The sequence below is a fragment of the Perca flavescens genome, chromosome 20, assembly GCF_004354835.1.
Source record: "Perca flavescens isolate YP-PL-M2 chromosome 20, PFLA_1.0, whole genome shotgun sequence".
In the NCBI taxonomy this organism is placed as follows: Eukaryota; Metazoa; Chordata; class Actinopteri; order Perciformes; family Percidae; genus Perca; species Perca flavescens.
In genome coordinates this window covers 30,011,791-30,027,671 of record NC_041350.1, presented here as the reverse complement: position 1 = coordinate 30,027,671, position 15,881 = coordinate 30,011,791, and the positions used below count along the sequence as shown (strand labels likewise).

The 15,881-nt window shown below is 44.2% G+C and overlaps 1 protein-coding gene across 1 annotated transcript in view; it reads left to right on the top strand.

Moving 5' to 3' along the window:
• syne2b (spectrin repeat containing, nuclear envelope 2b) overlaps positions 1-15,881 on the top strand; it is a 158,742-nt gene that overhangs the window by 109,643 nt on the left and 33,218 nt on the right. The window contains exons 27-35 of the mRNA XM_028565176.1: positions 3,045-3,145; positions 3,273-3,393; positions 3,585-3,875; positions 4,372-4,967; positions 8,079-8,234; positions 8,420-8,570; positions 9,000-9,158; positions 9,847-10,014; positions 10,439-10,540. Coding sequence (XP_028420977.1) covers positions 3,045-3,145; positions 3,273-3,393; positions 3,585-3,875; positions 4,372-4,967; positions 8,079-8,234; positions 8,420-8,570; positions 9,000-9,158; positions 9,847-10,014; positions 10,439-10,540 — 1,845 coding nt within the window. The remainder of the gene's footprint in view (positions 1-3,044; positions 3,146-3,272; positions 3,394-3,584; positions 3,876-4,371; positions 4,968-8,078; positions 8,235-8,419; positions 8,571-8,999; positions 9,159-9,846; positions 10,015-10,438; positions 10,541-15,881) is intronic.

The following is a 15,881-nucleotide window of genomic DNA, read 5'->3' as shown; positions in this document are numbered from 1 at the left end:
TGGGTATCAGTCGTGGCCTTATATTCAGAACAATATAGCTTTTCGTAGAAATTTCTAAATGCTTTATTAATTTCCATCGGATCTACAATCATATTTCCATTTTCATCCTCAATATTAGTAATTACTCTTTCTGATTCTTGTTGTTTTATACACCAAGCAAGAAGTCTGCTTGGTTTTTCTCCCTGATCGTAAAATTGTGCTTTAATCTTAATAAATTGGCCACTGCTTTTTCATGTGATATTTCATTATATTGGGTTCTTAACAATAGTAATTCTTTTAAAACATTATCAGCATTTTGGCCTGCTTGTAAACTTTTTTCCTCAAGTAAGCAAATTTTTGTTTTAAGTGTTTTAATTTCTTTTGTTTCTCTTTTGTCTTCCTACTCGTATAGCTTATAATTTGTCCTCGTATAAAGGCCTTAAAGGCTTCCCATCTGATTATAGCTGATGTTTGGATGGTGTTATGTTCAAAATAGTAATCAATTTGTCCCCCTAAGAACTCAACACATTTTTTGTCTTGCATCCAGTGCATTTGAAATCTCCATTTAGTATGATTATGAATAAACTTTGGTTCAACATATGTCAAAGATACAAGAGCATTGTCTGATATAAGAATACTACTGTATTGACAATTTCTGATACATGAAATTAGTTCAGCTGATATCAGAAAGTAATGTATTCTTGAGTATCCTTTAGAAGTACTCGACTAGCATGAATATTCCCTTTTTATTGGGTTTTGAGCCCTCCATATATCCACCAGGTTCTATCCACCGAGTTCTTTTATAAAATGTTGTAAAACTTTCCTAGACCTTACATGAATGTTATCGATACCAGATGACCAGTCCTTACTGGGCTGCAAAACACAATTGAAATCACCTGCCATAATATGTTTTCCGGGCATTGTGGAGATTCTCAAAAATAAATCATTATAAAAATCTGCGTTATCATCGTTAGGTCCATATACATTAACCAGATTAATCCGTGTTGATAGGATATTTCCCTATACAATCAAAAATCTACCTTTGGGGTCTTTAGTTATTTTATCAATGCACAAAGGAATAGACTTATGTATCATAGTTATAACTCCTCTGGAATTAGAATAGTAAGCTGCAGACAGTACCTGACCTGGCCATCTACGCTTAATTTTGATTCTCCTGATCTAGCATGTGTGTTTCCTGTAGGAACACAATTTTGGCTCTTAGCTGTTTTATTCTACCAATTACTTGTTTTATTTTAGTAAGTTTACGTAGGCCTCTACAATTCCAAGATACACATTCAATCAAAACGTCTATCATTTGTTATAATGTCATGGTTAACAAAAAGAGAGGTAAATTACCTTAGTGCAAAAATAGCAATAAAAACCTATTAAGGGTACCATTTGGAATAAAACCCAAAAAGAAAAGGAAGAGAGCAACCCACCCACAACCCAGGCCTGACTCACTAAAACATACAGGCTCCCCCAAACCCCTAAATAACTTCTCTCCATTATCGGGAATAGGTCCACGCTATACTGAGGAGCTATTCTCCTGTAAACCAAAACTCAGCTCAATTGCTTGTCTATGTACAAGAACTAATCCAGATAATCAAGTTTATCTAACAACTGAAAATAAAATGTGCGCCATGCTACATGCACATAGTTTTCAACACTCACTTAAGAAGCACCTAATTGCACTTTAAAAAGAAACCAGAAGAAAAAAGAAAGTAAAATATATCTTTAAACAGGGCTTATTAATACTTTATACTAGTATTTTAAGAGAACCAAGTCTGTAAGTAGTATGATGTCAAGTTTCCAGCAGAATTAGACCCTACATACCTCTTAGTTTCCAGCAGCCACATTTAAAGAGATTATAAATTCAATAAGAGTTCTCACCAAGACGCACTTAATTTAGTCATCCTCAGTCACTGGCTCCAGTTTCTTGATGTACTTGTTAACGTCCGCTGGTGTATTGAAGGCGACAGTGCGTTCGTCGTTGGTCAACAGGAGCCGTGCGGGGTATATTACCCGGTGTTTGTCCAGACCGAGTTCCCGCAGCCGCTTCCTCACGCCGCGCCGTCGTAGCTCCTCTGTTGCTTATACACCTTTGTTGGCAGGTCAGGAAAAAATCTCATTTTGTTGTTTTGGTACATCACCTCTTTCTGTATCCGCACAGCTTTCAAGATATTTTCTCTGTCCATGTAGTTTAAACACTTGATGATGATGGTTCTCTGATATGTGGTGGAACTTTGGCTCGCTGTTATCCGGTGCGCTCTCTCCAAAACCGGTGGTGTTATCTTCAGAGTATTCGCTATCCACTTTACCATAAAGGAGCAGGTGTCATTGCCTTCTACTTTCTCGGGTATGCCCAGTACACGCAGGTTATTACGTCTACTCCTCGCTTCTAAATCTTCGACTTTGTTAGTGAGGTTTTTTTGTCTTGCTCTCAAGTTTTTCGATAGTTTCTTTCAGGGTTTGTCTTACGTCTTCTGCCATGGATATCCGCATCCATGATACACCCACTACAGTTTTTAATGTCCGTTTGGACAATTCTTATTTCCGTCAGTACACCGTCAATTTTTGTGTTGAAGTCTTGATTGAATCAGTTTATGGCAAGCATGAGGTCCTTTGTTGAAGGATTGTCCATATTTATAACTTGTTCGGCGTCCGCGGAAACAGCAGCGTGTGCCTGCTCCGGTGAGCATGGCTCCCCTTCAGCTAGCTTCTGGCCTGCATCCTCACAGCTCTCTCAGTGTTTTATGGCAGAGAGGTAGAGTCTATATCTATTGAAAAGAGGAGAGTATGACCGGGTACTTGAAGGTTTTTTATTTTACTAACAAATTCATATGTATCTTGGATGTAGCTAGGGTGGAGTTTAGAAAGTGGGTTAATGAAATGGTCTATGTTTTCAATATCTAATAGGAATAGGGTTAGGGTTCATGTGTTCATGACAGTGTCATGTCACTCTTATGTAGATACCTTAAAGTAAAGTGTTACTGATTATACTGTCTTCTACAGATATCCACTGAGCAGAGCTTTGAAATAACAGAAAAAAACTCTTATTTTTTCAGGTTCTTCAAGTGACAGTGAATACACTCTGTGTGGAGAGGAGGGAGGTTGAAAAGCAGGCATCTGTAGAGGAAGAAGTCACCAAAAAGGAGGCTTTAGAAAGGTAGACTAAATTCATTGCAGTATAGGCTTTGATAAGCTAACATAACATAAAGAGTATTGATCTAAACTATTTGGAGGTAAGTGTTAGAGGTAACTTGTTTTCTTTATTTCTTATAAAAACTCTCCAGATATGAGAATTGTAAGAGGTCTCTGCAAACCCAACTGGCTAAAAATGAACAGAGCATCAAGGATGTGCCCTCTGACTCCATCTCTCTGAAAGGCTTGCATACACGGCTCCAGGAAATACAGGTACAATATCAGTTTGTGTGTATCAGATACAGATTTAGATGATTCATAATAATAATAATAGCAGTTGGTATGATGAACAGTAGCAATTACAGTACTAATAAAGATTAGAAATAATAGCAGTAATAGTAGTACTAAGTGAATCAATCCCCATCACATGCCAATAATTTTGAGTTGAACTCCTTCTTTCCTAGTTCTTGAGGCAGGAGACAGAGTCTCTGTGGTCTGAGTATGCAAATCAGTGTTCCCAGTTGAGCAGGAACACTGGTCTCGAACAGGGGAAGGCCGAGCTGCAGGAGCAATGGCGCTGCCAACAATCCAAACTTCAGAGGATGGGCAGCTCGCTGGGCGCCGCCCTCAGACAGATCGACTCCACCGAGAACCACATGGTGGACTTCACCGACCGTCTGGACCGCTACCTGAGACAGCCCAAAGACATCACTGCCTTCACACTGGCTAACACCAACATCCTCAAAGATATCAAGGTATTCTGTCAGCAATGAATACCTTTTATTTTGTGTTATTCAGTCTATTACACAGAAGTCATTAAGGTATTAATAATAGTGACTCCTCTCCGAGGCCTAGATTTACTTGCAGTGTATGCCACCTATATTATCAAAATAAACAAGTCAGAAACCCAAACTGATGACTGAAATTCACAATTGGATGATTAACACTAAACGTCTGTTCAAACTGAACACAACTCACAAACATCCGTGTTGAAAATGTTTTAACTTAAATAAAAATATGTATCCCAAAGCTGTAGGAAGCCATGAGTGTACAGTCACCAGAGGAAAAAGGACAGAAACTGGTGGTTAATGGCTGAAATTTCTATGAAGAATGATAGTAATTGACTTTTGACTACAAAACCCTTAAACACAGGTTAAATCTGGGCAAATCAAGACAGGGAAAATGCTAAACTAAAGATTACCCTACACAGCCATCTCATCGTACGCTACATTTTGTCTTCTTTTGCGAAAGGAACTGGATGACAACATCCAGAGCGAGCTGGACCAGCTGTCCCGTCTAGACCCTGACTCCAGCGATCTGGACCCCAGAGACTGCTTCCCTCTGTCCCGTGAGTTGGAGACTCACAGAACCAGCCTGGATCAGCTTCGACAGCAGGTCCGGAAGAGTGAAGCAGCCGCCCGTGCCCTCGACCGCTTCCTCATGTCGCTGCGTACTGTGGACGAGGACATCTCAGGAGTCCAGGGCGCCCCCTGCCGTGACACTGTGATACTGCAGGACTGTCGCTCCAAGCTGGCTCTGATCCGGCAGAGCATCGACAGTCTGAAAGAAAAGGCGCCTCAGCTGGATGTGCTCCTGCAGGGGGCCAGATTGACGGTCACCAGGGATGGAGTCCCGGCCTCCTGCCTGGACATGGTAACTGCCCTGCTGAGGAGGCTGGAGGAGGCGGACAGTAGGCTGGCAAGCCAGCAGAAGGGCCTCCAGAAGGAGACGCAGAGCAAATCGCTGGGCCTGAGGAAGAGGACGCTGCTGGGGGAGCTGAGGAAGCTGCAGGACACAATTGAAACACAAGGCGTGAAGGAGCCCACCATACATGCTGTACAACACAGGTGTGTGTTGTGTATCTTTATGGTCATGCTACAATACTTAAACTTTATTAGGGGTCCAAGCCCGAGTCTGGAAGAACCCGGCGGTAGCAAAGCTACGGCGTTCGCACAGCAGGGCTGTGGAACCCTATTGTTTTTCCAAGAATTAATCATCATCATCATCATCATATTATTTTTCTTCTCCGCCTAAAACTCCGACTACAGCCTACCGTACATGGTGGGGGGTTGCCAACTCCACAAGGACCTCCGGCGCAACAATTGACCCACTTCCACCACTAGGTGGCGCTCTAGCAAAAGAAACGTGTTTGGCCCTATAACTCCCACACCGTACACCTGACATTCAAAAACCATATATCCACGCGTTCCCTGGATCCAGCTGAATCACATGATATAGGCCACGCCCATTTCCACCTGGACTTTTATGCGTGAAAAATCGCGATTTATCAAAAACCTACTTTTTCAATCTCCTCCTAGACCGTGCGCCCAATCGGCACGAAACTCCGAGGAAATCTCCAGATTAACCTGACAAAAAGTTATTAAAATAATTTGTATAGGATAAAAATTGCACATGTTACGCACAAACAAATTTGTGTAGCTAACTATGAAAACACCAACTTTGCCATATCTCGGCCAACATAAATGCTATCAACACCAAACTTTAGACTGTTGTTTGACATGATCCTCTAAAGGTCCCCAACGCGTCTTACGAAAATTGGTCACTAGGGGGCGCTACAAGTCCAAAAAGTTTATATCTCATGAACGGCTCATTCAATTTTTACAAAATTTGATGGGTACCATCTAGGGCCACTCCAGAGGCAAACCCTGGAGTGGGGTACTGAGGGGTCAAAGTGGGCATGGCCTATGGGGCCCAAGTCTAGATTCATCACTTAAAGTGAACAACTTTAAATTTACAGGGTAGATGGACAATAGGTCATGGACCACATCTACCAAGAATTACACATGTGGACCACTAGGCGCTATAATGTTTTTTTGCCTTTAACTTCCACATTTCACATCACACATTAGAAAATCATACATCCACGTGTTACTTGAATCAAGCTGAATCACATGATATAGGCCACGCCCATTTCTGCTTACATTTTTTTTCGCAATATGGCGCAATGCGCAAAACCAACTTTTTCGAACTTGTCCTAGGCCGTGCGACGGATCAGCACGAAACCTGGTAGGTAGCATCTCCAGATGGATCCGACCAAAAGTTACTCAAAGAATTTTGCTACGTTAAAGTATGTGCATTTGACGACCAAACAAATTTTCCTAGGTAGCTACCCACACATATCATATCATATCTCGGCCAAATTAAATGTTATCAGCAATGAACTTTAGATCATTGTTCAACATCCCACTATGATGCTCTGTACCAAATTTGGCAAAGATTGGCCATTAGCGGGCACTATAATCAACGTAGACGAGTTTTGGCCCTTTTACTCAATCAATGTTAATGGGATATTTGCAATGGGAATGTACCACAGAACTTGCAGCTCACACTTCTCAATATTTACTGATGTTTGCCTCCTACCGTTACGTTTTGGTTTTTGCATTTGCGTGCTCCCCTGGTTTTCTACAATAAACTAACTTCTTAACCCACATGACAAAGTTTCTACAACCTTCACAGTGGACAAATGCAACTCTTTCCTTTCACTTTTTCAATCCAAAATCAACACCATTTATAGGCGCCGATACCATGAGCTCGAGCACCCACGGAAAGTACTGAGCACCCACGTGTGCCAGACTTCCAGTAGGCTACAGTCACTTAAAATTAAACATTGCAGTTGATGCTGAGTGGAGCGTCTGTCATAGTGTGATTGATTATGTCGGTGGCATTGATTCTTAATTTCCCACGAAGCTGATCGCGGTTACGTGTCAGTTAAACTTTTCATCTCCAATCCTATCTGTATTTGTTAGAAGTGGTGCTGTCCTGAGTTAAAAGCCTACTTTACGGCTTTATTATCGAGTTAATACGCGTGTGTGTTCGTGTCGGCCGCTGTCCATTTCTTAAGGTTCTGAAATGTAAATCTTTTACTCCTTTTTTTTTTTTTTTTTTAAAAGGGTGTGAGCGCCTGTGAGCACCCACAGAGGAAAACATAAATCGGCACCTATGACACCATTTACAACAACCTGACCACCTCCCCTGCTCCTTCAACCACCACACCTGCCTCCCCCTCCACCCTCTCAGTCACTCTCTCATTTCTCTCTGCTGTCCCCTGTTGTCAGGGGGGTTAGGAAGTTAAGAAGTGACTCACACCTCTCGATATTTACTGATGTTTGCCTCCCCACCACCAGGCTTTGGGTTCCGCTTTTGCGCGCTCCCCTGGGCGTTGGGGGCGACTGGCATTGGTGGCTTGGACCCCGTCATAACTGCTTGCAGTTCTAGGTTTTTACAGTTATTTTAATATGGTCATACTTAATTATTTGTTAGGGTTAGGGTTCTAATGTGTTTGCGCTTTCTTTTTGCCGATGATTTTTTGATGACATCATTTCCATTTAGGTGTATACTGTAGTGTGCAGTGGTGGAATGTAACTAAGTACATTTACTCAAGTGGTGTACTGAAGTACAAATATTTTTACTTGAGTATTTTCTTTTCATGCTACTTTCTCCACTACATTATTCTGACAGCTTTAGTTTCTAGTTAATTTGCAAATTAAGATTTTTGCACACAAAACATAAAATAAAATACAATGTTTTATTATAACTTAACTACCCAACACTATAACGGCTTACACGTCCAGCTGAAATGATTAGACCCTTAAACACACAACTGTTTGGATTATTTCCAGTTTCTAAAATGTGAGGATTTTTCTGCATTAATTACTTTTACCTTTAGATATTTTTCTGATGATACTTACATACTTTTACTCAAGTATCATTTTCAATGCAGACTTTTACTTTTAACAGAGTATTATAACAATGTGGTATTAGTACTTAAGTAGAGGATCTAAATACTTTTTCCACCACTAATAGTGTAAGTGAAAGGTTGCACTGTGAAAGTTGTTTTTTAGAATATAAATCAAAAGACGTTTAAAGACATTTACTTGCATAATTAAAAAACAGATTACTGAGAAATAATGTCTTGATAATTATACTGTACTTTCCAGCCTCCGTGCCTTGTCCGATTTGGAGGGTCAGCTGCAGGCCCAGCACGCAGAGCTCCAGAACCTCCTGGAACTTCAAGAGAAACAGGGAGGAGGAGAACACTTCCTTCAGGAGCTGGAGACTCAGTGGAAGGATACTCAGACAGCTTTCTTTGACAGGTAGGTTAGGCAGGAGAAGCACACTAAGCTTAAGTAATAAGTAAGTTAAGGAATAAGTGACTGTGGCCACCTTGGTAATATACGTTAGCTACTCTTATAATTCTGTTTAGATGCAAAGAAGAAAGCAGTGTGTGAATGCCGACAGAAAGCGAGACATCAAGTCCTTCTGTTGTTTTTTCTTGCAGAAAGAAGCAGTGCAGCATCCTGCTGGAGCTTCTGAAGAAGTTTCAGAGCTGCCGCAGTCACCTGAGCAACACCATGCAGAAAGCAGAGCAGAGCATCAGTGATCAGGCCTCCTACCTGGGCAAGGGCAACCTGCAGAGAAGTATTACCACGGTTAGTCCACACAACCAACCCTGTTTATTTGCAGAATTCCTTCATGTGCCGTTGAAAGGCCGGGTTCACACGTAAGCAGAGTGTTAGCATGGACCAGTAAATGGCACACATTCGAGATAAATCACAGTCACAGTTTTTTTTCTTTAAATTTTTTTGTTTCTTATCCTATTTATTTGTTTGCTTATGTATTTGCTTATTTTTAGTTTAATGTCGTCCTTCTCTGTTTGCTCTTATGTATTTTATTGTTTCGGTTGAGGAAATCTGTAGGTGAAATGGGGGGTAGGGGTTGGAGGGATTGAGAAGTCATAATGACTTGAAAACACTGAAAATGCCTTCTGTATGTGCATCATACTGCCTCATTTTCTTCAATAGAATGTTGGAACAGTGTGTTCAGGTAGACTGTATGTTGACATGTGTCTGCCTGTCCAGGTGTGTGATATTAAGGCAGAGCTGGCAGGTATTGGGGAGCGTATGGAAGAGATGAGAAGTGTTTGCAGACAGCTGCAGTCCCAACTCAAGAAGTTCCCAGACTGCCGCGAGACTCCCTTTGAAGCCGAGGCTGACACACTCATGGACAACTGGCTGGATGTAAGCGTCTATGTCATCTATGGAACATATGGATAGTATTCACCAATTGCAATTTTCTGTTTTTTTAAAGTCTACCTGCCAGTTCCGATTTTTCTTTCTTTCTAAGAACTATAATTACCAGCATACAGAAACATTTTTCTAACTTTTCTTTAATGGAAAATACAGTTGTATGTTCATAATAAAACATTGACTATTAAATAACTTTTTCTCCAAAACTGTACAAGGTTACAGGACCCTTTTTCAAAATATAAAAACCTGCTCCAGGTTACTGACCAGAGCATTTTTGTACAAATAAAATCCAGCTGAGAAGGAATTGCAGTATATCCCACTCAAAATCAATCGGTGCAACTCTAGATAGTGTAACGTATAATATTTATAATAGATTTTTAGTATTCTACTTAACCTGTAGGTTTAGCCCGCCCAAAGAAGAAGACTGATCAAAGCAGGATTTTTTACTTGTGATTCTATGTCATTGAAAATATCTTTACTACGTTAAATAAGTTACAGTGCATTAATCACATTGCTTGGCTCCAGCAACTGAGATTACAGTATATCCAACTCTGTGGGAAATATTAAAATTAAATTGCAAAGCTGTAAAAAAAAGGTCTACATTCCAGTTTGGAAATCCTGATGGAAGTCTTCTGTTTTCAGCTTAACTTGACTGAGTTGCTTGTTGGTGCTGTTGCAGGTGACGGAGAAGACAGATGCCTACATGGATAACCTGCGGGTAGGGGTGGAGCTGTGGGACAAACAGCTGATGCTGGGGGGGGAGGTGGACAGATGGGCAGGGGCCAAACTGGCCCTGTTTGCAGAGAGCCATCCCTTCCACAACAAGCAACAAGTTCTTGCCATGAGGGTAAGATTCCCATAGAAGTACAACTCTTATCGTGACACTTTAAGAGAGTGTTAGGTCATCCCTGATATTTTAATTTCTCCCATATTTGTCATTTATACAGTGTTTTCCCTAGGTTTGTTGAAGACATAGGTGCACGTTTTTGGTGGCGGGGTATAGTCCTCCCTCCTCCCTCCAGAAAATTTGACGTTTTTCAATAAAAAAAATCTTACACACTCAACAAGCTCCAAGACAAAACTTGCTGAAGAAGTAAACTAGGGACCGACAATCTTTAAAATCTGAGAAAAGTCCATCAATTAGATTCATTAGGTTTAGATGGTGCCCAAAACGGCTCGTTGGCTGCAACTAACCCTTTTAATAGTAGGTAAAACCCTATTATGTGTAGAAGATTAGAGATGTACTAACTAAATGTTTCATTGCATTGTAGGATGAGATCCATGTCAATGAGGAGAACATTGAGCATTTCCACAAGAAGTCTGCAGAGATCCAGGAGATGCTGCAGAGTCGGGAAGCACCACTGGAGCTGCAGGTGAGTTGAAACATTCAAGTTCAAGTTCAATATTATTTATATAGCACATTTAAAAACAACCATAGTTGACAAAGTGCTTAACAAGTCTCACTACGCCAGCCATGATTGGCTGTCCACGTCTGACGCAAGGTGCACAAGGTGCGGCCCCCTATATAAGCCACAGCCTGTGCACCGTACCATCATTCAACTACCTCTTCTCGCTCAGAAGCAAACATTGTTGATACTGCCAGGGTCTATGCTAACTGTCCACATAGTCGAGCTCACAACTTGCTTGCCGGGCACTGGTCCCTATTCGGTGGTACTCAACAGATAGGCTTATCTCCAAACAACTGTCGTAACCGGCCTGTCCCCAAACAGTGGTTATCCTCAGTCGAGCTCGCTAGTCTCCAAACTAGAGTTTGCTGAACTAGCTTCTACGCTATCGGCTGGTTTGTCCCAAACATTAGCCATATCACATCCCTAGCTGCAAAGCTAACATAACTAGCTGCAAAGCTATATTACCTAGCTGGAAAGCTATACAGATAACAACACGATATTGGTCAGTCCCCAAACTGCAATTGTTGTTAAGCTAGAATACCATCCTCTCCCACCACGAAGGAAGGCATGCTAGGGCGGGTGTGCTCGTGCGGGAATAATATCTGAAACATGCCCAGGAAGCACTGGCCCCGATGGGCTCTTGTGCTCACTGCGCTCGACTGCCCATAAAAAGTCTCCGTCGTCGGCTTGCTCGCCTTGCTAGTTTGTCTGACCAGGAACCCTTGCTGGCAGAGTTCACCACACCAGACGGTCAAACTCAAGAAGCCTCAACTACCATAAGTGCAGACTGGGCTGAGCAGATGGACGAAGTAGCTCCGCTGCTTGAGTACAGCTGCATGCGTGGGGGTTGCAAGAACACTCTTGACGCCAAGCTGGATTCTCTCGACGGGTCGGACAACATCCTCTCGTACGACAGCGAGGATGATCAGTTCCTGCCGGCCTCAGGGGCAGCGATGCCCGAGACCCCACACGGCCTGAGCACCAAGGATGCGAGAGGCGGCGGTGGTGGTTCCCCGGTTATTGGCACAAGCCTTCCCAAAGCTGGGAATTCCATGGCCCAGCGCTCCGCCTGAGAAGACCGGTTCCCGGTACGAAGTCAAGCGCCTGCCCAGGGTGAAGAGTGCGGAGAAGCAACTACTCCCCCTATTCCCCGAATGTCTGGAAGAAGCTATCCGCACCTGGCCGAAGCCCTTTTCGTCAAAGAGCCCGGTTCAGGGGGGAGCTACGTTGGACTGCATGGATGAGAAGCGGCTATCCAAGCTGTGGAGCCGTTGGTTGCTCACCACCTTCACCCCAGCCAGAAGGCCCTCATGACACTGTCTGCGCCTAGCTTACCGTTGAAGACAGATGGGTTCCAGTCATCCATGACCGACAAGGCATACAAGTCTGTAGCCCTCGGAGTGCGGGCTCTTAAAGCATCATCCATGCTGATGGTGTATCAGGCTGAGCTCCAGGATGATATGGCCGGTACCATGGACCATGTGCTGTGGGACGAGATGTGCATTGTGACGGACCTATGCCTTTGTCTGCATCGCTGCGCAGTGCAAGCCTCGGGAAGGGCAATGAGCACCATGGTGACGCAGGAAAGAGCATGTTGGCTCAACTTATCCAGCCTGTCACACCGCGAAAAAGTCCAGCTCCTCAATGTTGCAGTGGATCCGAAGGGTCTGTTCGGCCCCGTGATGGCAACCATGCAAAGCCACTGCGAGGAGAAGAAGAGAGAGAGGGTGAAACCCTGCAGACCTGTTTGCCCAAGAAAACGCAGCCGCCTCCCGCTCCAACCCCCCCGACCATCCTTTGCACGGGGGGTAGCTCGCCCTCCGCCCAGTTACAGGATCCCAAAATGTCCGACTGCACAACCCAGACCTCCAGCTCAACCTAAGACTGAAGGCGGCGGTGCATGGGCCAACAAACCAGCTGCACCAGTGGAACAGCAGGGAAGCCAGCCAACACCACCTCGCTCACGACCAAGGGCCAAGCGGGCGACCTAGCTCGCTGTCAGGGGAGGGAAAGCATTGGGGCCAGTCCTGGGAGCCTGCCGTTGCGGCTCAGAACCCAGAGTCACGGGGCAATGTTCTGTCTCTAACGCCCCCCTCCTCTGTCAAAAGCACAAACACACTGTATTGTTCAAAGTCAATAAAATTGTGCCCATCAGTGCATCCAGGCCGAGGGCACTGCATTCAAAAGATTATGGGCCAGATGTACATACATTTGCAAATGTAGTGTTATCAGCACCATGGCCAACCCGCAGAAAGCGCACACTGTGATACTTCAGCTCATGTCGTATTTACCAAATCTGCTGTTAATCGGGTAATCAGCGCCTTTCTCCGCCCACTATACCGTAAATTGTGTGCATCTTTCTATCATGGATCAGCCAACAAGTCAGTCAAAACAGCGAAAACAAAGATTTAACCCAACAAAGTTGATCTGCTTGTTCATGAGGTAACACCTTGATGCGTGTTATTTCTGCATTAGTGGTGGGGAAATTTATGTATTGAAGTGAGTGAGCTGTAGCAAAGCGTTAAGTACTTGACTGCGATATTCCCACTGCTGATGCGATGACTGTTTGAAATGATCCTGATGCCAATATTTGTAATGTAGTGAGTCGTAGATTCAGTGTCATTTTTGATTTCTTCCAGTAACTGTAATACTGCATGGCTGCTTAATCTGTAACGCTTAATGATTTTGTGTTCACTCAACTGAAAAAGTGTGATCCTAGTGGCAAAAATATTTTCAGCTCGTCTCCTTGGCCTATCTTCGTCTTGCTCGGATTTCTGCTGCCATTTCACCAGGAGGCATATAGCTTCCGGCTGGTTTGCACCTTCTTTTAAGAGGCAGAGAATTTTCACCGTGAAATAGAGGCGCGCTTTCACGGGCGTTTTTTGTACATACTGTGGAATACATAATTATGCGCACTTTACGCTTTACGCTTCCGCGTCAAAAAGCGCAATTTGTCTTTTTCAGTTCCCGCTTTTACCTTAGTGCAGCCTGTTTGTACATACCTCGCCATGCTTTTACGCGCACTTTGCGAAACAAATACGCCTGAAGTGGGCGCAAAAGTGTTACTACATCTGGCCCTATGTGTTGCAAAACATGAAAAACATAAACAGCCTCGACACAGGAGCTCCACCTGTAGCGCCAATTCCCTCAGTATCCCTTTTTGGCGGGCGTGCGTGGAATCAAACTGGGTGCTCAAAACTATCGAAAGAGGGTACAGGCTCCAGTTTGCACTTTCCCCCCTCGTTTCTTGAGAATAATACACTCACAAGTGGTGGGGGAGCGGCTCGTTTTCTCAATGCAGAGATCAGTTCTCTACTAGAGAAAGGAGCATTTTCTCTAGCAAAGCAGCTTCTACTCAAGGTACTTCATCGTCTCCAAAAAGGGAGGGGTATGAGACCTATATTAGACCTAGATTTAAGGGCGTTAAACAGACATCCAAGACAATACAGGTTTCAAATGCGGACACATGCAGCACTGTTAAGGTTTGTGCGTCCAGGGGTTCACCAGCCTGGACGTAGCCGATGTGTATGTTCACCTGCGTATTTACACCCCTCACAAGAAATATCTCAGAGGGGGTGGCGTACAAGTACTTAGTCCTGCCCATTGGCCTGTAACTCAGCCCTCGTGTTTTCATCAAATGCACGGAGGCAGCGATGGGGCCGCTCAGGACGAATGGAATCCGTCTGGCAACATACTTTGACGACTGCCTCCTGGCTGCGAGTTTGCAGCAGGGAGCAGCCATACATACCAAACACCTAATGACACACATGTCATTGCTGGGGTTCAAGTTCAACTTAAAGAAAAGTGTACTGACTCTTACCCTATCAATACATTTTATCGGGCTGTCCCTAGACTCGGTCACTTTGAGAGCTTGCTTATCTCAAGACAGGACAGAGGCGATGCGCGCATGTCTTGCCCCTGTTTAGCAGGGGGAAATATGTGACATTACGGGATTGCCACAGACTTCTGGGTCTGATGGCATCAGCACTGGTCACTCTTCCTCTAGGCAGGCTACATATGAAGGGATTTCAACGCTGGGTAACAAAACTCCGTTTAGATCCTCAAGTTCACTCACGGCGTCGTATCTGTATATCAGTGGACTGCGCGATGACGCTGTGTCCATGGAAATTCCTGACGCAGGGAGTGCCACTGAGCACGATATGCGCCAGGAATGTGATTACCACAGATGCGTCTCTGTGGGGATGGGGTGCCACCCACGAAGGGAGCTCTGTGAATGGCCAATGGAATGCAAGCCTACGCTCATTGATACGAATGGCAGTTTTCCTAGCTCTGAGGCATTTTATACCATATGTAGAAAATACTCATGTCCTGGTCAGAACGGACAACACGACTGTAGTGGCTTACATCAACAAGCAAGGAGGCTTACACTCTCCACAACTACACAGGCTAGCACACAAACTGATAATTTGGACAGGGCAATGTGCCAGGAGTGATGAATCAGGAGGCGGATTTTCTATCTCCGGGTCACCCTCGCTACGGGGAATGGAAACTCCACCCGGAGATAATAAAACAGATCTGGTCATGCTACGGTCGTTACGGTTTGCCTCCAGAGACAACGCACAATGCTCCCTATATTTCTCTCTGAACGAAGCGGAAGCCCCACTGGGATGGACGCACTGGCACACATGTGGCCGCATGCCCTCCTTTATGCATTTCCCCCCGATAGCTCTGATAACCCCCACTCTAACCAGGGTGAAGGACGAGTACTTCAGGGTCATTCTGGTGGCTCCGAATTGGCCTCAAAAACACTTGTTAGCGGAGATAACACAGATGCTTTACGCACAAGGGGAAATCTTTCACCCCCACCCAGAGCACCTGGCCCTCTGGGCTTGGCCCTTGAGGGGTTGAACTTGACGTTGTGTGGTCTACCTGAAATTGTTATGACTATTCAAAACGCAAGAGCTCCATCCACGCGTACTATGTATGAAGTTAAGTTGCGTGTGTTTGAAGATTGGTGCATGTCTACTGGTGAAGTGCTCAGTAGGGATTGTGTTAACATTCCTACAAACTCTCCTGGATAAGGGAAAAGCATTCTCCACGATTGAAGTATATCTGGCTGCTATATCTGCATGTCATGTGGGTTTAAACGGTAAGACAGTGGGACATCCCCTGTTCTGTCATTTCATGCGCGGAGCGCAACGCTTACGCCTGGTGTCAAAATCATTGTCTCCCGGATGGGATTTGCCACTGGTGTTGGAAGCTTTGTTGGAAGTGGGTTGAAAGGTGCTCTCACTTAAGACAGCACTGCTTTTGGCATTAGTTTCAGCCAAGCGGGTTGGTGATT